This window comes from Rattus norvegicus, chromosome 16, assembly GCF_021556685.1.
Source record: "Rattus norvegicus strain SHRSP/BbbUtx chromosome 16, alternate assembly SHRSP_T2T, whole genome shotgun sequence".
NCBI lineage: Eukaryota > Metazoa > Chordata > Mammalia > Rodentia > Muridae > Rattus > Rattus norvegicus.
The window spans coordinates 84772211-84797500 of record NC_141549.1 but is presented as its reverse complement, the minus strand read 5'-3'; the positions used below and the strand labels follow the sequence as shown (position 1 = coordinate 84797500).

Below are 25290 nucleotides of genomic sequence, written 5' to 3'. Positions count from 1 at the left end.
GTGATTTTTACAGAAGGACATCATGAATATCAGAAGTGGCCATTGGTCCCTACTTAGCGTGGTCTCCTCATCCCTGATGGTGCAGTTTGTATGAGCTCCTGTCCCAGGCCCTCCCCACAGACACCAGCCTTTTAATTCCACTCTTGATCTTAACAGTACATCATGGGCAGGGAACTACAAGGCCACATAGGTGCTTGTCTTTTGGGTTGGGACACTTGTCTTTGCTTATCTGGCAGGGGTAATGGATGACCTCTCTGAGGTTTTCTGGCCTTGCTTTGTGACCTGTAGCTTCCTTATGAAGCCCATGTTCTCAGTTCCTCAGGGCCTTCACTGACTTCCTGGCCTTCATGGTCCTCTTCAATTACATCATCCCAGTATCCATGTACGTCACCGTGGAGATGCAGAAGTTCCTCGGCTCCTACTTCATCACCTGGGATGAAGACATGTTTGATGAGGAAATGGGGGAAGGGCCTCTGGTCAACACATCTGATCTCAACGAGGAGTTGGGACAGGTCAGTATCTCCTAGGGACTGCATGAGTTCATAGCCCTGCATCAATCCACTGTGGCCTAGTGGCCTGGGTTCTCTTTGATAACTGGTAGTTCATCCGGGTCATGTGTTCAGCAAGTAGGTATGCTGCAGTGGGTGACAGCCAGAAGCAGGAATAGCGTGGAGATGAACTGATACTCCACTCTTTCCTCAGAGCTACAGAACAGTCGTTGTGGTTGTATAAACCTTGACAGTGTGAAGAGCATTAGCTGATTAGAAATACTGTCAATCCTTGGGCTTTCTTAGTTATTCCGGGCCTTGCTGTTGAGTGTGGTGAAACCCAGTGAGGTACTGTCCAGCACTTGCTTTCAGGCCTGGCCTTCTTCTATATAGATGATATTTTGCAAGTAGATGAGCAAACAGGGATGTCATGGTGCACAGAATAAATAAGTAGCAGACCTGCCTGTCCAGACTGCTGCAGAATGAGGTGACAGATGTGTGGCCACAGTAACACCACCTGGGACAGCCATCCGGGGACCTAACATGTGAGGCAGGGCTAATGCACATAGCTGATCTAATGCACATAGCTGATCTAACACACATAGCTGATCTAACGCACATAGCTGATGTAATGCACATAGCTGATCTAATGCCTATAGTTGATCTAATGCACATAGCTGATCTAATGCATATAGCTGATCTAATGCACATAGCTGATGAGTTCTGCATGAGGCCACAGGGACCCACGGAGTGAGACAGCTGATATGCCTCAGACTGCTGCATAGAAAAGAATGCTCGAGAAAGGCCCATTCTGCATCTCACCCAGCCTCACAGGGAGCCTCTGACCTTTTCCAGCCATATGCCATGGGAAGGGCATTTGGCAAATGGCAGTGGATTAAATAAATACTCGTGTTGAACTGGGCACTGCAGTCTGCCCTGTAGGTGCCTGGCAAAACCATGTAAGCAGTCTGTAGGCTGACGGGCACAGGTCCGCCTCCTGCCGTGGCAAAAGCGTTTGTCACTGAAGAGGATACTGTCAAGGCTCCAACTTTCTGATACATCCCTCTGGGATATTTCACGTGCCATCTCCTGTGTGCTGCGTGTGCTCTGTTTGAAGAAGTGCTTTGTAAGAAGAATGTCAAGGGATACTCTGGGGCAGGATGCTCTCCCAACCTAGAGTCCCACACAGAATCTGACTCTGCAGCCTATGTTCAGTAAATGGGCCACTGAGGTCAAAACCAGCTGATAAATACACAGAGCAATGGCTTTCCCAGCTGCTGAGTGAATGTGGGTGAGCCTGCCTCTCAGTGAATGTGGGCAAGCACGCCTCTTAGTTTACACAGCAGAGCAAGAGGGCGGCTCTGTCTGTGAAATAGGAAGTGCCCACCACAGTGTCTCTGTATGAAGCAGAGACGACTGCCTTCCACGCCCACCTCACGAAGGTGCTTTGTACACTTCCCGTGTGACCTCCCACCCCTGTGGTTTCAGCAGAAGCCCAGAGTTCGTAGGGCAGCGTACAGTCACTTGTAATCCCAGCCCCCAGGGATCCAGCACCCTCTTCTGGCTTCCACAGACACCTGAACTTACGTATATACACCCAGACACAGACACCCATATATACATATAATTTTTTTGTCTAAGAACAGTTTTTAAGCCTTTGTTTTAAAACTGGGTAGCAGTTGATGTGAGGATCGCCCAAGGTAATATCCAGTGCCTGGCATAACTAAGACCTAATAAATATCCATTATCATCTTTGTTTTCATAGTCACAGACCCTAGAAATCTGCTACCCGCTGGGCTCTTAGGGATGCAGCCTGCACACCCTCCCTGGCTGGGTGACCCTGGAAGAGGTTCCCATGGGCTTTGGCCTTGTGTTTAAACAGCGGGTTTGTCTTACATACAGTCTCAGTATAGAAGTGCTCTGATTGGTGGTTTATTTGATAAGGATGAGCACATTATGGAAAGGGCATTTTCTGTTGGGGTTAAGAGCATGTTCCTGGGAAGACTTCATAGAGCACAGAGTCTGGCTGTCCCTTCTACACCCTGACCCCCAGTGTGCTTCATTCCTACACTAAACCCATGTGGACCACCCTGAGCTGTGTGGATGGCTGGCCCTTGCTTCCCTCTGTTCAGTGGTCCAGGGCGGGAGTATGTCCTGTGATTCCCTTGCATTTAAAGCCGAGGTGTCTCCAGCACTTCATGGTCTCTTTCCGAAGGGTTTTATGCTTCTCCTTCTGTGTATCCTGTCTTGTAAACCTCTTCTCCTCCTGGGAACTTTGACCTCTCAGACTCCTAGAGAAAGTTCTTCCTTCACCCATCTGCTGCTGCTTCACAGATGCGTGGAGCCCTGGCTCTGCAGGGCCACTTTCTACTGTTTATACCTGTCACCAGTGTGAGGCCTCTTCCCCCCAGATTGCACTTGTCTGGATGATGGGGGTGCCATGGGTACCCACACCTAACACTGGATCTGATCTGTCTGGGCAGACTCCCAGAAGTTCCTGTCCTACTAGGATTATAACAGACTTGGGGTAAGATGTGTCACCTGCCTAAACGTTGCTTAACTTGGGTGTGTGGTACCCTCAGGTAGAGTACATCTTCACTGACAAGACCGGCACCCTTACAGAGAACAACATGGCCTTTAAGGAGTGCTGCATCGAGGGCCACGTCTACGTACCCCATGTCATCTGCAACGGGCAGGTCCTTCCTGACTCTTCTGGCATTGACATGATCGATTCTTCCCCAGGTGTCAGTGGAAGGGTACGTTGTAGCTCCTCAGGGTGGTGGGTGTGGCCCTGCCATGTGATCAAGGATACAAGTAGGTGGGGTGCTTTGACCCACAGAAGCGGCCCTTTCATTTGGACAGCACGACAGATCCTCAGTAGGACCTCAGTGAGGAGGTTATGGTTTGCATCCACTGTGGTGCTGTGTCCCCGTCCAAGAGGCAGGAGGTCTTGATAGCAATTCCTCTGCTAGAATTGACCTAGGAAAACAAAAACAAAATAAAAGGGCAAGTGGAACAGGCAGCATGCTAAAAGTAATGTCATACAGAGTCTGTATGTGTACAAAGCTGCATGTGCATGCAAGTGTGTGCACACACACATCTAGACACATGCACATGTATACATCTGCTGTGCTTGTTTGCACATGAGCAGGGCACGCATACACAAGTGTTCAAGTCGTAGGGTTGGGTTGGGTTCCAGCACCTGCTGTACAGAGACTAAGGGATACATCATGGCTACAGAACCTGTAGAGATCCACAGAGCCAGAAGAGAGCATTAACGATACAGGAGCTGTTCAGTCAGACCCCTGGCTCCTTCAGTGTGGACTTCAGTTGCTGTCATTTTCTCACAGACCTTCTAGCAGTGTCACACCCTGTTTCCCACCTCAATTCTCAGGGACCACACTAGCTGTCAGGGAAGCCTACCAATGGTCACTGTGCTGCCCAGCTCCTGGGGACCTCAGAGTCTTCTGACTGACTTGACTGCAGGGTGCAGTCAGCAGCGAGGAAGCCGAGCTCAGATCTGGGCCAGCCTCCTATGAGCTCATGCACACTAGCTCAGCTCTGGCACAGGGCTCCTAGCTCTGCTCCCATAGCTGTCACAGGTGAGCTCCAGCCGCAGGCACACAGCTGGGGCTCAGGTCGTGGGGCGTGCAGGGCCTTGCCTGGTGCAGACTGCCACCGCCAGGAAGGTCATGTGAAGGTCATGTGTCCAAGAACGCAAGGTCAGGGCTGAGCGTACCACTGTATATGTAGGTGACCCGTTTTCCCATGACATGGCCATTCCCGAGTGTGCTCATAGCCATGCCTTGCTTGTTCCTTGGAGCGATACGATGAGCAAAACCCTCAGTCTTCTCTGCCTGTACGAGTTGCCATGGCAACTCTGGAGTGTAAGGAGTCACGTGTGCTTCTCCTTTGCAACCGCTGAAACAAACTAAAACCAGTTCACCCCAGGAGGTCCTAGCCTCCCTCTGTAGGCCTGCCCAGTCACTCCCACTCTGTAGGCCTGCCCAGTCTCTCCTCCTGTCCATTCTTCCCATTGCAGCAGAGCTGTCAGTCTCTCTGTCTCTGCAGGAACGGGAAGAGCTGTTTTTTAGGGCTATCTGCCTGTGCCACACTGTCCAAGTGAAAGACGACCATTGTGGGGACGATGTCGATGGTCCCCAGAAATCTCCAGATGCAAAGTCCTGTGTGTACATATCGTCCTCGCCTGATGAGGTCGCACTGGTCGAAGGTATGCAGAGGTAAGTCGTTGAGGTAACGGGTCTGCAAACCAGCTCAAGACTTGTTCTGGAAAACCCTGTTTTGTGCCCCTTTAACCTCAGGTCCCTTGCACCCTTTGTAGAAGTGGCTTTCCTGGGCAGCAGCACAAGCTCTTGTTGCCGTGTTTCCTGAGCTTGCAGCCATTGAGACCCCTCCCCAAACCCTGCCAGTGAGCCTAAGACACCAAGGAGATCTATCTCAGCTCTCCCTGAGACTGGACTAGAGAGCCAGCCTCTGAACTATCTCAGCTCTCCCTGCCCCTGTTTTCCTTGGGCTGGATCATTCTGTCTGTGAAGTTGCACTGATGAGGGTCTTCTTGAGTTCTTTCTGCTTGCATGAGCTGTGGCGTGGTAAATCAATACCTAGAAAAACACTCCAGACGTGGCCCAGTCTCAGGTTGGGGACATCTCTAAGATCCTCAGCTCACAGTTCTTATGGAACAGTAAAGCCCTGGTGTCCCCTTTGCTGCACTAAGTTACGTGTGCAACCTCCCCAGACTGAGGATGATGGGAGCGTATTCTTGTGCCTCTCACCTCCTGGAGCAGGACTGTGTTGTGACTAAGCAAATCTGCTTTTCCTGCACAGTTTGGCAAGCTGCAGAGATGTGTGGATGAGGTTATCCTCACTAGGTGTCCAAGCCAGCCCAACACACGCATACACACAGCTTTTGAACTAGGTTTGGGAACGTTGATAGCAGTGGTTTTTAACCTGTGAGTCTCAACTCCTTAGGGGGTGTCATATATCAAATAATCTGAATATCAGATGTTTATATTATGATTTTTAACATTAGCAAAATTATAGTTATGAAGAAGCAACAAAAATAATTTTATTGGCTGGAGAGATGGCTCAGTGGTTAAGAGCACCGACTGCTCTTCCAGAGGACCTGAGTTCAAATCCCAGCAATTACATGGTGACTCACAACCATCTGTAATGAGATCTGATGTCCTCTTCTGGTGTGTCTGAAGGCAGCTACAGTGTACTTAAGTATATATAATAATAAATAAATCTTTTTAAAAAATCTTATGGTTGGGGGTTACCACTGCATGAGGAACCTGTCTGAAATTCAGGGTGGCAGTGTTTGGATGGCTGAGAACACTGGGTGCTGCATAAAGTAAAGGTCGAGTCAGGCTCTCCCCAACCCCTGTACCTCTCCCTCCCCGGGGTCTCTGTCAGCTGAGGCCAGCTCTCAGCCACACTCACAGCGCTTGCCTGCTATGACAGCTGGTGTTGGGATTCTGCCCCATCTTGGGTAAGCTGCTCCAGACCCGGCCGTCTTCGCTGTCCGCAGGTGCCGGGACTGGGGGTGTTAGCTTTTGCAGTAGAGGAAGGGTGGGGCAGTATCTCTATGAATAGCCGCCTGGTCCCACGTCCTGTCAGATAACTAGGTTGGCCAAGGGCAGACTGTCTTCGCTGCATAATTTATAAAACAGAAATAAAACAGACCCAGAATGGATTTCTCACGGTTTGGAGGCTGGGCCGTCAGGTCAGGGCACCAGCATCTCGGAGGGTTTCTTGCTGTGTCCTAAAATTATGGCAGCATAGAGAGAGGAAAGGACAGGATTACTCTGTGTATGAGGAGCCCTCTGCTGCCGTGGCCATGTTAATCACTTTATGAGAGGTAAAGTGTTCCTAGCCAGCTACTCTTGACAGCTGTACTAGGGTTCAGCTTCCAACCCAGGGTTTTGGTGACTGTTGACACTATGGTGGATTGACTCCAGTCAGCTACCGAATCAGCTAAGGAGCAGAGAGTGCAGTCCAGACAGCCGGGGCTGACCTTCCACCAGCTACAGCACCACAGAGGGCACCGCTTTAGTGTAGGGTGCACACTGTTGCATCATTGTGTGAGGCGACAAGTGAGTCAGAACTCCTGTGTCCTGGCTTTGTAACACACTGAGCACCCTGTCTTACTGAAAAAGTGCTTTCTCTACAAGAAAGTGCCTCCATGTGAGGAGAAGGCCTACGGGAGGAGGCTTGTCCAGATGTCAGACAAGCACTGGCTTTGCTTGTGTTGCAGGCTTGGATTCACATACCTGAGGCTGAAGGACAATTACATGGAAATACTGAACAGGGAGAACGACATAGAGAGGTGAGACACTGCCTGCATGTTATGTCCCTGGAGAAGAACTAGCGAGGCTCCCAGGCCCTGTGTGAGAGGCAGGTCCGCATGCCGCAGTGCTTCAGAGACCGTGTCTGCACTGCCTCTGCACTCGGTGGTAACTCCAGCTCCAGTGGGACTCCCTGAGAGGTTTTCAGGTGTGATATGAGAGTTGAATATTCCAAAGAGACAGAGATATTATTACCCTTCCCGGAGGAGTCAGAGCTGAAATGACCTATGACCACTCTCCAGCACTAATCCCAACCTGAGGCTGGAGAGGGGCATTCCATGAGGTCCAGAACATCCCAGGGGGCATGCACACAGTATGGGCAGGGCCCAGGGAGAGGTGAGAATGTCCCCTTCCTGCTGTGGCAGTCATTTGGAAACCATTCAGAGAAGAATGTATGTGTCTCACTTTTGTTTCAGATTTGAATTGCTAGAAGTTCTGACTTTTGACTCTGTGAGGAGAAGAATGAGCGTGATTGTAAAATCTACTACAGGTAAAGTTTCTCCTAGCATTACATGGTAGCAGTTATACTCTGACGGATAATTCTTTTGGATCATTAAACATTTAGGACATAAGAACGATTTATTCCACTTTTATGTATGTGCATGCAGGCACGCGCGCGCGTGCGTGCGTGTGCATTCATATGAGTGTTTGTGTATAGGCCAAAGGTCAACTTTGGGGTCTCATTCCTCAACTATTGCCAGAGTCTCTCACTGGCTTGGAACTCACTGAGTAGGCTAGACTGATGAGCCAGCAAGCCCTAGAAACCCTCCTGCCCCTGTCTCCCAGCTGTGAATTTGCAAATGCATGCTACCCTGCCTAGGGTTCTGGGAATTGAACCCAGGTCTTCATGCTTGCAAGACAGAGCTTTACCACCAGAGCTGCCTCCCACTTTTCCAAAGACACAGGTAAACTCTATGACAGCAACCTTGGTAAGGAATGAGTTCAGGGCTAGGCCTCCATCAGCACTCGTCATCATCTGGGAGCACCTGCTGCTGTGCTCTACACATCTGGAAAGCTGCACACGTCTTTAACCGGACTTACGGACATACAGACTTATGGACATACAGACTTACGGACATACAGTGTGAGTTTGCAGGTGTTTCTGTACGAACATTTAGGCTACTAATTACACCGACTGCTTGACTGGTTGGTTGCTGTGACAATGGATATTTATTTGAAAACTGCACATTCTGGTTTATGGTTAGAGTGTGGGATGGTGAAGGAGTGGGTGCAGTGGAGCCCTTTGACTGGGTGATTCATGTTGACCTTGACATGTGACCTCCATGTGAGTGGGCACTTCCCTGGCAGCATCTTGTCTAGAAGGCCATGAGTTAGCCCCGTGTCATCCTATCCAGAGGAATCCCCACAAGAGCAGATACGTATGTGCCTCCTCCCCCCTGCCCTCATATTGATCTCCCCAGCATTTATAAGGCTGCCCTTATGGCCACATAGCTCTGGACTCAGAGGCTCAGTACTGGGCTTCCGGCCTTCAAGCAGCCTGCACTTGGGTGCATCCTCAGGTCCTGTCCTTGCTGCCCTTCTCCTTGCTTCCCATAGACTACTTGTCCGGCTGTGTTTCCTCTTCCTGGATCATGGTATGAAGTGGCACACCCCCTCCCCCGAATGCCTTCCTAGATACCCCCAGGTATCCACAGCATTCAGCTGGGAGCTGCCTAGTATCCTCCTGCCTCGTGCAGACGGTTCCTCCCAGGGCCACATCACTCTCTGCGCCTTCCAGGAGACAGTGACTGGACAGCGCCGTGTCTGCTGCCAGTGTCTTCCTGTGTAGGCATCTTCAGCACTAATGCTTCCCACAGTCTGGAAAGAGGGCAAGTGGTGCCTGTCAAATGGTTTGCCTTGGAAATTCATCCCCGTCTTTAGCCCAGAAGTGTGCCCTTCTTCTTTCCACTCCAGACAGCTCTGGGTTTAGTCTCCACAGACTTCCAAGCACCCTCAGTGTTAGGGGCTTAGGAGCCTGTCCCTATAAGGAACCTGGATATCCTACCTTCCTGGGACCATAAACCATGCTGTGTCCTTTCTATACAGCTTTGCTGCCATTGGGATGCACAGTGGTATTTCCTTTCTTCTTCTTCTGTTGTTGTTGTTAATTATTATTGTTATTATTATTTTTTTTAAGACTGTGTATCTCCCTGTAGCACTGGCTGTCCTGGAACTCACTTTGTAGATCAGGCTAGCCTTAAACTTAGGAATTTGCCTGTCTCTGCCCACGGAGATTAGAGATGTACATCGCTGGCTTACTGCAATGTTTCCATAGCTACTCCCAAATGTTCTGTTCATCACAAGCTGTAGACACTGCAGGCCTGAGATTGCACTGCTGCTGGGCAGGGTGACTGGGTGTGGGCCTCAGCTTGTGTTTCACAGCAGGGCAGCGGAGGGTTGGACCTGAGACAGATTGCAGAGCATCTGGACCAAGCAAGCCACCTCAGAGCTGGCTTCTCAGTGCCTCAGTCATGTCTTTGCTGTCTGTTGGTGTCTCTGACCTGGAAGGAGGAAAAGCTTTGTGTTGAGAAAAGGAGCATGAAAAACCAGCACAAAGGTGCCCAAAGCCCTGAGGACGAGACTAGAGATGTCTGGAAGACAGAGTTCCCCAGGACCCGTGTGGTACAGAGGGTGGATTGTCAGGAAGACCTGTTTTTGGGAGGATTCACCCTCGCCTTCTGGTCTTTCCTGAAGTTTGAGCGCTCCCTTCGGGTCAGCTGCACACGCTTTGTTCCTATGCTCACTCCACCTGCCCAGCCCGAGTGCCAGGAAGAATTTCACTTCTCACTGGGAGTCTGAGCATCCAGACCCCTCACTGTTCCAAGGCAGTGGGAATCAAGCGGGGCTGAGGTCCGCATGTTCCATGGACCCCACTTCTTTTGGATCTTAACGTATTAACTGCTCCTTTGTTATAGCCTTTAAAGTGGTCTCCACGCTGGACAGCGACAATATATCACATATATAAAATAAATAAATTAGTCTTTTAAAATAATAAAAAAGAAAAGTAAAGTAAATTTGTCTTCCCATGTAGTAATTAAGCTCAGCATTATTTTCCTCCTCATTTTCCAGGAGAAATTTATCTGTTTTGCAAAGGAGCAGATTCTTCAATCTTTCCCAGAGTGATAGAAGGCAAAGTGGACCAGGTCCGGTCTAGAGTGGAACGCAATGCGGTGGTAAGCTGCTGGCCCTCCCGTCCCTCTCGTGTCTGCAGACCGTGCGTTCTGACTCTGCTCTGAGCCACAGTGCTGCCTGACATTACCTCTTCTTGCTTGCTGACGTAGAGAGAGGCCATCATCCTCCTGTTTATGCTAGAGGCTGCTCTGCTGCCCCGCAGCCTCTCAGCCACTCCTCCAGCACTGAGAGCAGGAAGACCCCGCGCTTGGCCTTAGATGGCCTTAGTCTGTACACCTAGGCTGTGCTACATTGACATTCTGGATACAGCGCTGTCATTCCCTTAGGGACAGTCCCCACAGGGTGCCACAAGGCATGCACTGAGCTTCGTTGAACTTATTAGGGCAAAGTTCTGGAATTCCTGATGTTAACTCTAATTTCAAATGGGGATTCTGACCGTTTCTACCAAGGGTCACCCCCAGGACCTGGAGACACATTTTGTGCTAAAGAGCACACTGCCCTAGTCCATGCTTCATTTGTTCTAGAACATTCTCTCTCACCTCAAAATCATTTTCCCTAAAAGAAGTAATATGTTATTTAAGATTAAAGTACAGCTTTTTAAAATGCTGTATTGAGTGATGGTCAGTAAACATTAATGTGTTCATATTGAAGATCTAAAAGTAGGTAAGTCTGATTCCTACTTGTAGAAACTTTGTCCCAGGAACCTTTGCGTCCCCTCCTGCCAACCCTCCCACAATGCACCACTGTTGGCTGTCACTGTGGATGAGGTCTTGCCTTCCGGAGTGTTCTCAGTTAGCAGAATCCCAGGTCTGTTACTTACCAGATTCGTCTGAATGGGTGTCCACCTTGGCCAGGTGCTCCTTTTCTTACTGAGCAGCCCATTCCTGATGCCCAGCTTTCCCATCGGTTCACCTGTCAGTGAGCATTTGAGCCCAAGTGCCAGAGTGAGTGAACTGTGGGTTCTGGTTCACACACACTCACGTGCGCACACACGCGCACACACACACACACACAGACACACACACACACACACACACACACAGAGACACATGCACACATATACAGACATACACACACACACAGACACAGACACAAACACACACACACACACACACACACACACACACACCCTTTTCTGAGAGCAACCATGCCTTGGCTGTGCTCACTTTCTGTGTTCATCTTTTTTCTTTGTTGTTTCCGCATGGATGATATCTGGCTGTGGTAAGTTCAGGTGCAGTAATTCTCATACATTTTCTGTTCGGACCTCTGAAGTGTGTGGTCTGTGGGCTTTTACCACGACTAGAAAGTTTTCAGTAATGCATTGCAGTGATGGGCGTCCCCTTCCGCCTGCCTCCTCACTTGTCTACCACAGCTGTAGTTGATCCCTGTCATGTGGACTGTCCACATGCTGGTCACAGCTGCAAACTTTCCCCATGGGCTGCCAGATCTTTCACACTTCCTGCAGATCTAGAAGTTAATCAGAGATGCGGTGAACTCCTCAGAAACCGCTTGCTCCTTCAGGCTGTGACTTCATATCATTTGCTGGATTTGGAACAGTGCTCTCTGCCTGGAGCCCTTGGGGATGCTGGCATATGCTGTCTGCTGGCCTCTGATGGTTTGTGCTTGACCTCTGGGCCTGTCGTCCATTGTCCTCTTCCAGATCCCTCAGAGCCTTTGAGTGTTGCAGCATCTTCCTCAGTTAGTTTCTATTGTGGTAAAACACTTCGACCAAAAAGAACTTGAGAAAGAAAGGTTCACTAAGGCTTACACATCCCTGGGGCCCCACCCACAGTGCTCCAGTGATGCCTCAGACTGATTGTTTTCATCGTATGCTCCCTTCCTCCTTAGAGCAACTTTCTTTCCTTCTAAGCAGCACAACTGAAGAACTAAAACAGACAAAAGTACAGATCAATCCTAATGCTATGTAAAAATGTTACTGTGAAGCCGTTCACACCTGTCTTCAAGCATCAGCCAAGCAGAATCCAGAAGCACATTGACAGTAGACATAGTGTAAGCTCATTTTGACTCCAGAAACAGATCATTTCCTACTTGTATCCCACTCACACAGTCATACTAATAGACTATTGAGAAAAATGGTCCTTGGCCACCCCAAGATATAGAGAAGGGACCTGACAAAAACCAGTGTCTACTCTTAATTTTGGAATAGCAGAACAGATGAGTAGATTGACATTTCCTTAACTAAATGCATCCTGCTCCCAAAGGCAGCATGAGCGTCAGTGGGGAGCACTGGCGACATCCCCATTGGTGCTGCTGCAAAGCAAGGAGCTCTCACACATCCGTCACTAACTAAGAAAAGGCCCCCGAGGCCACTCCCAAGGTATTTCATCAGGTACAACCCTCTTCCCAGATATATCTACGCTGCGTCAAGGTGACCAAACCCAACCAGGACAGACAGCATCCCTCACACTGTCCTGGAATCCTGAGATCTATCCTACAGCTCACCAGAGTGAGTCAGCACTGACTCCTGGCTGAGCTAAAGCTCTGTCCAAGTGAAGACAGTCGTAGGTAATGGCGGGAGGACCATTGTCTGCTTCAGACCCACTTACTCCTTCCATCGCTTGCTTTGGGATGTTTAATCACAATTAAGAAATGGACTCCAAATGTAAGCTTTGGAAGACTTTACCCTCTGCTTTTCTAAGAACTTTATAGTTTTAGCTGTTAAATTGAAGACATTGATCTTACTTTATGTGTGATGTGAAGGGAGCTGTCTTATTTTTTGTTAAGTGGGTGTCAGTTTTTTAACCCCATTGTTGCATGGCTATTTTGTTTTGCTTTGTTTTTCCCTGTTAAATGGTCTTGCTTCTCTTGTTAAATCATGTGGCCAGACGTTCCAGGATTTCTCTGGAGTCTCAGTTCCATCCTGTGCCCCTCCCTTCCTCTGTCTTCACACCAGCTCCGTGCAGTTCAGTGCTGTGCTCTACGGGTTCTGCCTGTGAGATCTGCTCCACTGCACGTCAGAGTCTGTGAGGCGAGACTTGTGGCAAGGCGCCCTGCTGCTCCTCACCTCCAGCAGTTCTTGGGGACTGCTCTGTATTGCTCCCAGTGTTCAGATGTTTCCTCTTCATCAGTTCAGAGCATTACAGAGCATTCATCTGATAATGTCACATGTTGCGTTAGCCTGTTTCCTATGCCGAGTTTGCCTGTCATTCAGGGAGGAGTCCTGTTCATGGCATGCCATCGTTTCGTAGCTGTTGGGTTCCATTTGCTCGAGTGCAGCTGAGGATTGCTTTCTCTGTGCTTACAAGGTTAGCACTAAGCGTGACTGTGTTTGTACAGCTTGGCAGTGTTTTATACAGGACTTTATGTCATGCTTAGCAAGGCTTGTACATGCCATCACCCCACCCCGTGTCACTATAGTAGGAAGTCCCTGAATACCTGGACAAGCAAAGGCCTCTTCACTTCTGAAAGCTTTACTTACTGATCACACACAACACCTTACATCCTGGACAATTCTAGATCATTCTCTTTAGAGACTCTTCGTGTCTGATGAGCCTTCTGACTTGTTAATGAAGCAATGTACTTTGCCTCTGTGCCCCTCCCTCCCTCTTGAGGGATTATGTGAACAGTTAACCAGTGCGGCATGTCCTTCACATAGGGAGAGGTCGTGAGAACTGTTAACCAGTGCGGCATGCCCGTCACACCAGTAAGGAGAGCTGAGAAATAAACTCTGATCTGAAGAGCTGAGAGAAGTGCTGACAGCACAGGAGACATTTTTGAAACCTAACATCCAGAGTCGGAAATGCTTGCTTAGGAAGCCTATGAGTGGATTAGGGTGAAGGGGCAAGAAACCCCACCAGTGGCTACTGCCCAGTGATAGTTGGCTGTGCCATGGCAGGAGGGAGGCCCATGCTCCACGTGTGTTGGATCCCCTCATCCCTCAGGCTTATTTTAGTCTCTCCTGTACCCAGCATGAGGATGAATAATGCAGTCTTCCATCTACCAAAACACGACTCCCACAGCACCGCAAAGTATTACTCTCAAAAGTGAGACTGAATTCTGTATCTGTTACAGAATCTGTTTACAGGTCAGTGCATGTGACTGTCTGTGGACCAGGCATCATAGGTTACAGGTCTAGAGAGCACATGACTCTCTGTATTTAATGTAATCCGGTAATTCCTAGAGGGTGACTGGGTTATGACTCATTCATTCTCTTCAGAGATGGGTATGATGAAAACCTGAGAATGCATTCAGCAGGTGATGAGATTCACATTAATACTGACTTGTGTTAAACAGGAAGGGTTGCGAACCCTGTGTGTTGCCTACAAGAGGCTCGAGCCAGAACAATATGAAGATGCTTGCCGACTGCTACAGGATGCCAAAGTGGCGCTTCAGGATCGGGAGAAGAAGCTGGCAGAAGCCTACGAGCAGATAGAGAAGGACCTCATTCTGCTTGGTGCTACAGCTGTTGAGGACCGGTAAAGATGTCTCCTGTGTCTGTGCTCAGGGGGAGGGTGTAAGAGTGGGGTAGAGGGCAGATAAGATAGCACACGTGTCCTGTGCCAGTGTGTTCTTCCCAAGGACAAGGCTCATCTGTTTTCCCTCACAGAGAGTGACAACCAGGAGATTAGTACTAGGTGACATGTTACTGACCACAAATAGGATGCCTGGAAGGACACTTTCCCTCCAAATGGTGGAAGTGCCGTCTTCACATTGTGTCACATATGGAGGGTCAGTTTCTCTTCATACACACAGAGGAATCAGTAATCGTCTTCTAGCTGCTGCTGGCTCTTCGGAATCTATGACAGTATAGCCCAGTGTCCTCAACATGGTTGTCTTTGTTTGTCAAAGACAGTTACAGTAATGAAGTGGGTTGTTGTAAAAACCTGTGAAGTCGCTGAGAAAGTTTCTGGAATTCTCAGTTACAAGGTAAAGACCAAGGCTAGTGCAGTGACCTGAGGGCAGTGGGGCAAGAAGGGAGCTGGACCTGGGATGGGCTCTGACTGCCTTTACACGGAGCCATTGTGGGCAGCTGGCATGGCTGACTTAGGTCATGGAGCCTGGATCATACAGGGGTGAGTGGCAGTAAAACAAACTTTTCCTAGTCAGGGTTTCTCTGTGTAGCCCAGATGACATAGAACAGGCATCCTCCTGGGACTTACAGATACGGTGTCCTGTTGAAGTGATCACAAGCTACTCCTTTAACTGAGCCAGCACATGAGCAAACATTGCCTCAGGTCCTTACTATTGTTTCAGAAAATGACAGGGTGGGAGGTGGTTTCCCTCATCTGTCTGTGTAGCTGTAATAATAGGATCTCTGTACCTCGGGCCACAGACTTCTGCCCAAGGACTAGTCTGACTTCCAGGGTTCCATAGAGACGAAAGGTCATACCAGATTTCACACAGTGCTGAGCCACTGATAAAGTTTGGCCATGGGGCCACTGGCATTATTACCAGCACCTGATCTATTACTTAGAGCCTGGATTCCTGTGTATTAGAACACATGGAACCAAAGAAAAGATAATACCTTACTTCCCACCTCTGTTTCTCCACTTTATCTGGTTGTGATGATTCTTCTCCTAAATGGAGTGATACTGGGTTGTAGGATGTGAGGCTCAGCAAAAGGACATCACACAGAACAGCCTCCCTAAATAGTTCGTCCATGGTTGGAAGAGCCTTACAGCACATCACGTGTTCACCTGGGTTCACTTGAGCGGGTTCTGGTCCTTTCCGTAGACCCTCAGCCACTGTGTGCTCCCCTGTAGAGCCGCGTCTTCTGATGGTGTTGTGCTTCTTGACGCTCTTCATTTTGGTGCTGTTTGGATCCTGATCCCATGGGTCCCATCCTCTTAGGCTCCAGGAGAAAGCCGCTGACACAATTGAGGCACTGCAGAAGGCAGGCATCAAGGTCTGGGTGCTCACTGGGGACAAGATGGAGACAGCCTCGGCCACCTGCTATGCCTGCAAGCTGTTCCGCAGGAGCACGCAGCTGCTGGAGCTGACCACCAAAAAGCTAGAGGAGCAGAGCCTGCATGACGTGCTCTTCGAGCTCAGCAAGACAGTGCTGCGCTGCAGTGGAAGCCTGACCAGGGACTCCTTCTCAGGGTATGCAGCTGCCCACCACATGAGACCTGGGTCTGTGGCGTACGAATGCCTGCATCCCTGTGGGTCAAGTGGATGCTGTGGGTGAGGCCAAACCTTCTCTCCACAGCCGGACATGCCGAGGCAGCCAGTTTCGAGCTGCTGGGGAGGGAGAGTAGAAAGACGTTCTGATGCTAGGAAGGGAGTGTGGAAAGACGTTTGACTGGGACAGTTTCCATCTGCTGTTGTGCCCCTGGACCCATCATGGATGCCTCAGGATGCTGCCAGAACATCCAGAAGGCAGTTAGTAATAACGGAGGCTTTTACTGCTGAACTTGTCTTTCCAAGAATATCCATGGGTTTATTCATGCATTTTACAGGGGCACCCATACCATTGTGGGCGAGTCGTCTGACTGGCTCTGACTCAGTGTCTTACACTTTGATTTATTGTTCTGGTTGTCAGTACGCAGGTGCCACAGCGTAATTTGGAGATTAGAGGACACCTTGCATCAATGCCTTCTCTTCTTCCATCAGACGTACAGGTCCTGGGGGTGAACCAGGGAGTCAGCTTGGAACAGGCACCCTTACTCACGGAACAGTCACTGGCCATCTTGAGTCCTAGAAATTTGGCAAAACAAGTCAGCTCTGTAGGCCTGAGCTAAAGTCTGTCTTAAGAACAGCACAGAGTCATTTCCATGTTGATCTGCAGAGTTTGAGGTCACAGATGTGTTTGTCATCTTCAAACCTAGCAGAGGGCCTTGGAGACAGCTTAGTGGCGAAGAATGCACTGCTCTGGCGGAGGCCAGACTCTAGTTCCCAGCACCAACGTGAGGCTGCTCCCAACTCTGTAACTCCAGCTCCTGGGATCAGTTCTGCTGGTCTGTGCAGGAGTGTGCCCATCCTACCCACAGATATACATACATACACACACATGCACATACATGCACACACATGCACATACATGCACACATGGGCACGCATGCACACACACATGCACACGCACAGGCACACTCACCCACACAAGACTTTGACCATGTTCAAACAGTGAGGTCACCAGGGCAGAAAGGTAGACAGAGGAGGTTGGAGACCTGTACTTCCAAGGCTCTCCTTGTGGTGTCTCAGTACTGAGACTCACACAGACTCACAGCTGGCTGCGGCTGCTTTGCTTGAGCCAAGAAATGTCGTTAAATGTGATTTGCAGTGTAGTCAGGGAGGTGGATCCAGAATGTAAAGACCGTAGTGAAGGACGGAGACCCACAAGCATCCTGCTGCTGGGGGCCAGCACGGTGCCAGCGCCTGTGTGAGGTGTTCTAGACTGCAGATGCAGCAGTCGAGCGGTTTTCCCTCTTGTGTGCTCTAAAGCCTCTCCACAGATATGCACGACTATGGTTTAATCATCGATGGAGCCGCACTGTCCTTGATAATGAAGCCGAGAGAGGATGGGAGCTCCTCAGGCAACTACAGAGAGCTCTTCCTGGAGATCTGCAGGAACTGCAGTGCCGTGCTGTGCTGCCGGATGGCACCCCTGCAGAAGGCCCAGGTCAGGACTGACCCACTGGTGGGCCATGGGTGTCAGGGTGGGGAGAAACCTTTTCATGAGTCTCACTGTCTGATTGTTACACAGTTAGGGAGAGGTAAACATTGAAACCCAAGGATTGGACATCTACTCGAGGGATGGGAAGGAAGCTTGCATTCACTGCACCTCCTGTGCCAGGATCAGTCTGGATTTGTCTTCCTCCCTGTGGACTCCAGACAGTCCTTGGCACTCTCCTGTCCTTGTGGGAGCCTCCCTAAACTGTCTTTGTACATACATCAGATGTGTTGTATGATGCCTATACGGATATGGTATTTTCCAAAGTTCATCAACCTGAGTGAGGTGTAGCTTCACTGTGGCCTCTCTAGGTGTGAGGCCTGGGAGCCTTGAGCTGCTTATAAGGAAATGAGAGCTGCTCGTGTGGCCCAGCCACAAAGGTCGAATGCATTATGTACTGTCCAAGAGTCAGGTTCAGGGAGGTACTCTCTAGCAGGTGAGCTTGCAGCTCCAATTAGCAGTGTCCCTAGACACAGCAGAATGTCCCTGGGCAGTCCTCAGAGGAGACAGGCTGGGGTGCAGGTACTCATGAGTACCCCTCCCCCATGCTTGATTCCCTGACGACAGCCTGGGGTTCCCAGTGCTGTTTCTGGTTCTCCATTGATTTTATACAAATGCAATCTGTAGCTTCCCTTCTTCCCAGCCTCATATCTTAATGTGCAGTGCATGCAGGGAAGTCCATAAAGAAATCGGCTTAGAAGTCAAACAGTAAAGAGAAATCATGAAGAGTACTCATTGCATTAAGTCGACATACTTGACTAAAGTAGCATTAAAAACAACTTTTTGAAATTGTGATAATAGGCGGCATGGAATAGGCTGGCACTGGCTCTAGGTTTTATTGATACCTGAACATACCTCTAATTTTGTCTTCATGCATTTGTGAAGTCTTATTGATCATTGCATGAGTCTCTGTGGTCCTCTATGGAGGAAATGGTCTGAGGGCCAACAGTTTCCCTCCTTCCTGTACCAGCTCTATGTCTTTGTTAGTTCTGCCCACTTAATAACAAAACCGAAACAGAGAAGGTAAACTCCATGTTTCTTTCTTTTCCAGATCGTTAAGTTAATCAAATTTTCAAAGGAGCATCCTATTACCTTGGCGATTGGTGACGGTGCAAATGACGTCAGCATGATCCTGGAGGCCCACGTGGGCATAGGTGAGCCGTGGCTGCTCCAGCTGGGTGCAGTTTGGGTAGACTCGGGCTCCACCTGTGACGTGTGCTATGTCAAGGGGACATATCGGGCAGAGGTCTGCTGGACTTAGCTGGCTCGGGCTTAACAACCTGTTTGTCCTTACTGTAGGCGTCATTGGGAAAGAGGGCCGCCAGGCTGCAAGGAACAGCGACTATGCAATCCCCAAGTTCAAACACTTGAAGAAGATGCTTCTCGTTCACGGGCATTTTTATTATATCAGGATATCTGAGCTTGTGCAATACTTCTTTTATAAGGTAAGAAGTCTGTCTTTCCTCCTCTCACAGTTTTCGTTGCATGAGAACTTTGTCAGGTAACTTAATGCTTCCAGGGTCCTTTATCACAAAAAGAAGTGACCATAAGGAGTGGGTTGTCCCTCTAACAAGAGGGTGCCTTGTAGCCAGACTGGTGATTTGTAGGTTCTTCTCCCACCCTTCTCCACCCTTATCCTTCCACCCTTTCAACTGCCTAACACTAGATGGGGGGAGAAAAGAGCAGGGAGTGCCGTGTACTGTTCGGCTCCTTCCTGTTGATTAGTATCTCTGAGTTCCCTGGAGCAAGTTTGTCTTCACCATCTGTTTATTATTATATACTTAATTATTTCTCCTCCTCTTCCTCCTCCTCTTCCTCTTCCTTCTTCTTTTCAACCCACAGCAAACAACCAGCAACCCACCCTGCCTCTTGGGGACTTAGCGTTTATCTACCCTCTGAAAAGTTCTCAGAATTCCAAACATCACACACTCAGAGACTATCAGCAGCTGGCAAAATCATGCCCCTGCTAGAGCATGAGGCAGATCATAGTCACCACTGTGTAAAATCCCCATAGATCACACCTAGGATTAAAATGAAAACATAGTCTTATAATATTGCTGTGTCTTTCAATGAAACCACAATTCTGGCACCTGTTTGACCTTGCCAGAGTGTGACATAGATGTTTGAGGGCACTGTCTTCAGCCCTCTCCACGTGGGCAGGTCCTTGCTGTCGATGTTATTACCACCACCTTTGCTTGTGAGCCAGTACAGCTGCCTTCTGCTGCCAGGGTCACCAGGGCCACTATAGGTGTGTATGGAAAAGAAGCATTTCCAACGCCCATGTGGCTGCTGTGTAGATGGTGGTCCACTTGGAACAATCCCCCATATGAAGCATAATGTGTCCACAGTGGCTGGTGGCTAGGCAAGCCCATGCATCTCTCCCATGCCCTTGAACTAATGGCCATTACTTATTTTCCAGAATGTCTGCTTCATTTTCCCTCAGTTTTTGTACCAGTTCTTCTGCGGATTTTCACAGCAGGTCAGTCATAAATTGGAAGCTCATAATAGTCTTGTCTTCCTTCCCAATGGGGGCCATGGTGAGGAAATAATCTTCAGGAATGTGCAGACAGACCCCACGGAGATCTGGTAGGGGCCCAGGTGCCATCCATCCTGCTGTCCCTGGGTCCCATCGATAGACAAAGGTGAAGGAGCAGTCCACAGAGCTGAGGACTCAGTCTGGGTGTCATGAGGCTGGGTATGTCCCTAAGCACAGCCTGGAATACAAAGCCAGTGGTACTCTGGGCTGGGCTGTCTGATGATATCGGGTTGTGCATACACTTGAACCTTCATGGGTCTGTGGGTCGTCCTTGAAGTCAGAGGCATGGAAGTATGTGGGTGCAAACGTGACCTGGGAGAAGGGCTCCTTGCTGCCTGGACAGACACTTTTCTGCCCCATGTACTCAGATGGACAGTGGCCAATAGCTTGTATCCAAAGCCACTATGGCCAAGCTAATTGAAGCTAGAAGATGTGAAAGTGAACAGAATTGCAAGTTTTTGGGTCTGAGCTCTGCCTGACAGATTTCCTTCATGAAGTTTAAAATCTGTCTCTGTAGAATGGTAGCTTTTATGCATTTTAGGTACACTTTCTATATATTTAAGTTTTTTGAGAATTAAAAAAGTAGCATATTCATGGCCTAGAGAAATGGCTCAGTTGATAAAGTTCTTGCTGTACAAGCATAAGGACCGGAGTTCAAATCCTTCAGCACCCATGATGAAAGCTGGGTATAGCCACATAGGCCTGAGCTTCTGGTGATGAAAAGATAGAGGCAGAGGATACCTGGGGTTCATTGCTATCCACTCCAGCTGAGCCAGTCATTTGATGCTGCCCACTGGCTTACACACACACACACACACACACACACACACACACACACACACACACACACACAGAGAGAGAGAGAGAGAGAGAGAGAGAGAGAGAGAGAGAGAGAGAGAGAATGTGTGAAATCATGACATCAGTGTGTTAAAGCCACCTTGAAGTGCCACTCAAATTGCTTCTTCTTACAGACTTTGTACGATACTGCATATCTGACTCTCTACAACATCAGCTTCACTTCCCTCCCGATTCTCCTGTACAGCCTCATGGAGCAGCACGTGGGCATTGACGTGCTCAAGAGAGACCCGTCCCTCTACAGGTGTGTGCCCCTGTCCCAGTCCAAGTGTGAGCCCTGCAGCTGCTCTGCACAGCACAGGAGAAGAGGAAGCAGAGCAGATTCCTTCAGTCAGTTCTCGGGGTGGGATTCTAAAGTTGGGGTGTACATGCTTCCACAGGATGGTAGTTAAACAGGCAGGCGGTGTCTTGGAGTATGCTCCGTAGGTGATGGGTCTACACGAGGCTAGAGCACATATGTGAACCTCCTCTGTACCTCACAGCTCCATAGAGATGTGAAGCCCTTCTGCGTTCCATTGCTTGATAGAGTGGGGAAGCTAGGAGTGTAGCTGGCATCTGCTCTGCTCATTTCTTAGTAGGAAAGTGATAGCTTTTCTGCTGTTTCAGAGAGGCCCAGATTCACTGACAGATACAATGTTTCTTTGTAGGCTTTGTCCATCTAAGGCATGAAAGGAGTTTCTGGTGCTTCTGTCCAGGTTCTCCCAGTAACAAGGAGTGAGATGCTACAGTGTAGCCACCAGCTAGAACCCACATTATCGTTCCTCACCTACCTCAGTTTGCCCAGGGTCTTTTGTCTTATTCATGTGTGTGCACACCCTTATGCACTTAGTTCTATGACACACATAACATCAGACAGGGTTGCTTCCCCTGTCCAGTTCCTCAGAACCTGGTCACAGGCTTTGGGGTCTTTATTACAATACAGTGAAGCTAGAGAAAATAGGTGTGTGTGTGTGTGTGTGTGTGTGTTTGCGCGTGCGTGTGCATGTGTATGCGTGCACGCGCATGCACACACACACATACACACACACTTCGGCTGACCTACTTACTCTTATAAAATGAACAGTCGTAGAAACTCAGTGTAGGCTGGTAGGAAACCCACGTCCTCACTCTGATAGTCAGTATGTAGACAGTCTGTGCTGTGTGTGTTAGTTACACTCAGAAGACAAGAGAGCACCAGGTTCTCTTTGACAGTATTACAATTGACTCAGAGAAAGAATATTCAAAGCCAGTGGAGAGCACTGGGTGCAGCACTGTGAAGTCTGAGGAGCGTGTGAGCTTTGCCAGTCAGTGGTGCAGACGCTGTGTTTGCCACTCACAGTTGATGCTGCTTAGGAGCGTGTGGACAGTGATGCCACCATGAGGGACTGGCTGGCCGGACCTCAGCCTGATGTCCGTTTCCCCTCTCCTCCTCAGAGACATTGCCAAGAACGCGCTGCTGCGCTGGCGGCTGTTCATATACTGGACGTTTCTCGGCGTTTTTGACGCTTTGGTATTTTTCTTTGGTGCTTATTTCATGTTTGAGAACACAACCGTGACCATCAATGGACAGGTCAGTACCGAGCGCGGCCTCCTGCTTTACTGCCTAGTAATGAGCCCCACTGTGTGCAGCCGTTGTGTGGAGCAGTTGAGTGAGCACAGGGCGGCCTGTGGGTCGGTGAGCAGCACTAGGTAGGATCTGTGGAACCACTGAGAGGAAGGGACGAGTCACATTTTCCAGCGGCAGGGCGTTGAGGTCAGTCCTGAGGGCCCCTGACTGGTCCCAGGGGCTCCGTGGTTTCATCCAGCCAGTGTCCTTCCGTGTGGGAGTTAGGTTGTGTGGGTGTCCTCCACAGAGCGTGGGCGTGGCCCCTCACAGTGAGCAGCTCTGTGGTTCTCTGATGGACTGCAGCCTGTTGTTTGCCTACCTTCTGGGGTGTGTTATATTCCTATCTTGCTTTTTTTCTTTTTGCCACTTGCTTCCTTCCCACCTCAGATAATGACCACCAACACAAGCATGGTAAGACACTGTGGGTTTGTCCTCTCTGTGTTTTTGGAGTGCATTACAAATAAAATATTTCTTGAAAATATTTTCAAATGTGACCTCTTCTGTGTGCTTTGTGGGTAGAAAAGCTATTAGCCATTCCTGTCCTCTGCTGGTGTCAGAGTCACCTGACCCTGCAAGGTATCTTTGCCCTGGGTCTCTGTCAAGGCTTTTCTAGAAGGGGAAATGGCCGCATAGGTCTGCATGTCACTGTAAATTGAGGTCAGGAGGCCTGGTTGGACCTGGCTTTAGTGGTGTACCCGTGCCACCTGGGGAGAACCCGAGGCATCAAGTAGAGCCTAGATCCTGTCCTCATAATCTCCTAAGTCCCAAACTTAGTGTTCGGACCGCTAAGGTCCCTGGTTCTGAGGTGACTGTTCAAAGAAACACTGCAACTGACATCAGAGAAAACTCCTCTAGACCTCCCTCCAGGGAGACTGAGAACAGAAAGGCTTCTCATTTCCCGTTGAACCAGCTCCCTCTGTCCAGTGCTGTCTTCCCCATGCTGACCCTCGGACTCTCGGCAGAGTGCCGGAGTCTGGCCTGTGCCCTGGTAATTTGTTTCCCTGTGCATTTGTCTCTGTTGCCTCATAACTGAAGGTACTGATCTCTCCTCATGAAAGACAAATCAGTTTTCACAAAATTCGACCCTGAAGATTCGCTGTTCTCGGTCGCCTACTGTCCTCCTTTATTTTCGTCAGGCAATGCCTGCCCATACACGTGGTGCAGTCCTCTGCGTCTTAGGTGGCTCGTACCCTCTTCCCCATGAGTCAGCCTCTAAGAAGCATCTCACAAGTGTCTTAAACACTCAGGCACCAGCACTCAGCTCTGTTCACTGTCAAACCTCGTCTCGCCATTCAAGGACCCTGCTTCTGGCCGTCACTGGCATAGGAGGTTGAGGAAGGAGCTTGCACAGGCTGGGAAACTGGTGTGAGGCCTAGCCAGAACTCAGACCCTGACCTGTGTCAGCATGATGCCCTCCAGCCCAGCCCGAGCTGTCCCTGTGTCTTAGAGAACAGTAACAGACTCCCCAGGGGGTGGGGCTGGACATGGAGAACTAGGGAAAGGCCTGAGGGGGAAGGGAGGACAGCAGCAGTGGGTTCATTTCCCAGGCTGTCCCAGACACTGTCTTCGATGTCCCCTGCCTCTTACTGTACCCCTAGGGTTTTGGCAAGTCTCCTGCCAGGCAGGCCCTGCTAGTTTGGGTGGTGACTCTGCTGCCTGTCATGGGGGCGCAGAATCCCTGTGTTCTTTGCCTGCACTCTTTGTCTTCCACCCCTCAGACAGCCCTTTAGGCCTGTGTGGGTTACTAGGAAGATGCTTCTTGGTGGCCCTGCAATGTCCCCCCTGCCCCCATCACACACTTGCCGTTGTCAAGGCAGAGGCAGACTCACCTGAGCCTCCTGCAGGGCCACCTTTGCCCCACACGCAGGCTTGTCAGCAGGTGTGCTCCATTGCAGAGGAGGCTTCCAGAGTCACCCCAGTGCTCAGGGCAGGCCACACAGACTCACACGGTTACATTCAGACTCAGGTATGATGGGGCGTGTGCTCTGGTCAGGTGGAGCCGAGATGGCAGTCACCTTGAGGCCCCTCCACATGTATTTCAGCAGACACAGTGACACCAATCTGTGAGGTCGGAATGGAGGGATTGGGATGACCAAGTCCACTCCATGGATCGGGGAAGCCGAGGGAGAGATCTTGTTTTCAGTCATGCAGGCCGCCCTCATCCTCCACCCTGGCCCAGGCCTCTGGGGACCCCTACTCAGCCTGATTAAGCCGGTGCTTGGGGGTAGAAGGTGTGAGAACTAGATCCGCAGGACTCAGGTGCAGAGTGACCACATGGTGATCCTCCTGGGTCTGCTCCCCATGGACCCAGGGCACATCTTCTAGATCCTTCTGTTTAGAAGCTCGATCTGTTGATTGCTGTGAAAGGTTTCTCTAAAAAGCTCTGTGACAGTCATGGAGACAGTCATGGGTCTCATGTCTTGAGGACAGTGGAATTATGAATAACTTCTGAAAATTCGCACCGACATCAAAATCCACAAAGACTTCTTTTTGATGCTACTAAAGCAATAATCAGCACCCTCTAGCCGCCCCCTGGGGGTTGATTTGGAATGTTACAGTAGTCAGGAACCACCTAGTGGGCAGCTTAGTCACCCATGGGGAGTGAGCACAGCACACAGCTGGCAGACGCCATGTGGAGCTGGGCCAGAGGGGTGCAGAGGTGTCGTGACTCTGACCTTAGAGCCAAGCTCTGTCAGTTA

The 25290-nt window shown here is 49.8% G+C and overlaps 1 protein-coding gene across 17 annotated transcripts in view; it reads left to right on the top strand.

The window, feature by feature from the left end:
• Atp11a (ATPase phospholipid transporting 11A) overlaps positions 1–25290 on the top strand; it is a 109870-nt gene that overhangs the window by 70766 nt on the left and 13814 nt on the right. For 13 of the 17 annotated variants that reach the window (NM_001107324.2, NM_001415017.1, NM_001415018.1 and 10 more), the window contains 14 exons: positions 315–512; positions 3071–3244; positions 4560–4729; positions 6763–6834; positions 7270–7343; positions 9923–10026; positions 14240–14421; positions 15797–16048; positions 17387–17564; positions 18667–18769; positions 18915–19060; positions 20035–20094; positions 21123–21250; positions 22420–22555. In NM_001107324.2, the coding sequence (NP_001100794.2) occupies positions 315–512; positions 3071–3244; positions 4560–4729; positions 6763–6834; positions 7270–7343; positions 9923–10026; positions 14240–14421; positions 15797–16048; positions 17387–17564; positions 18667–18769; positions 18915–19060; positions 20035–20094; positions 21123–21250; positions 22420–22555 (1977 nt within the window). Of the gene's footprint in view, positions 1–314; positions 513–3070; positions 3245–4559; positions 4730–6762; positions 6835–7269; positions 7344–9922; positions 10027–14239; positions 14422–15796; positions 16049–17386; positions 17565–18666; positions 18770–18914; positions 19061–20034; positions 20095–21122; positions 21251–22419; positions 22556–22978; positions 23126–25290 lie in introns of those variants that run through there. The other 4 variants (XM_087588483.1, XM_087588493.1, XM_087588494.1 and 1 more) reach the window with 1 other exon arrangement.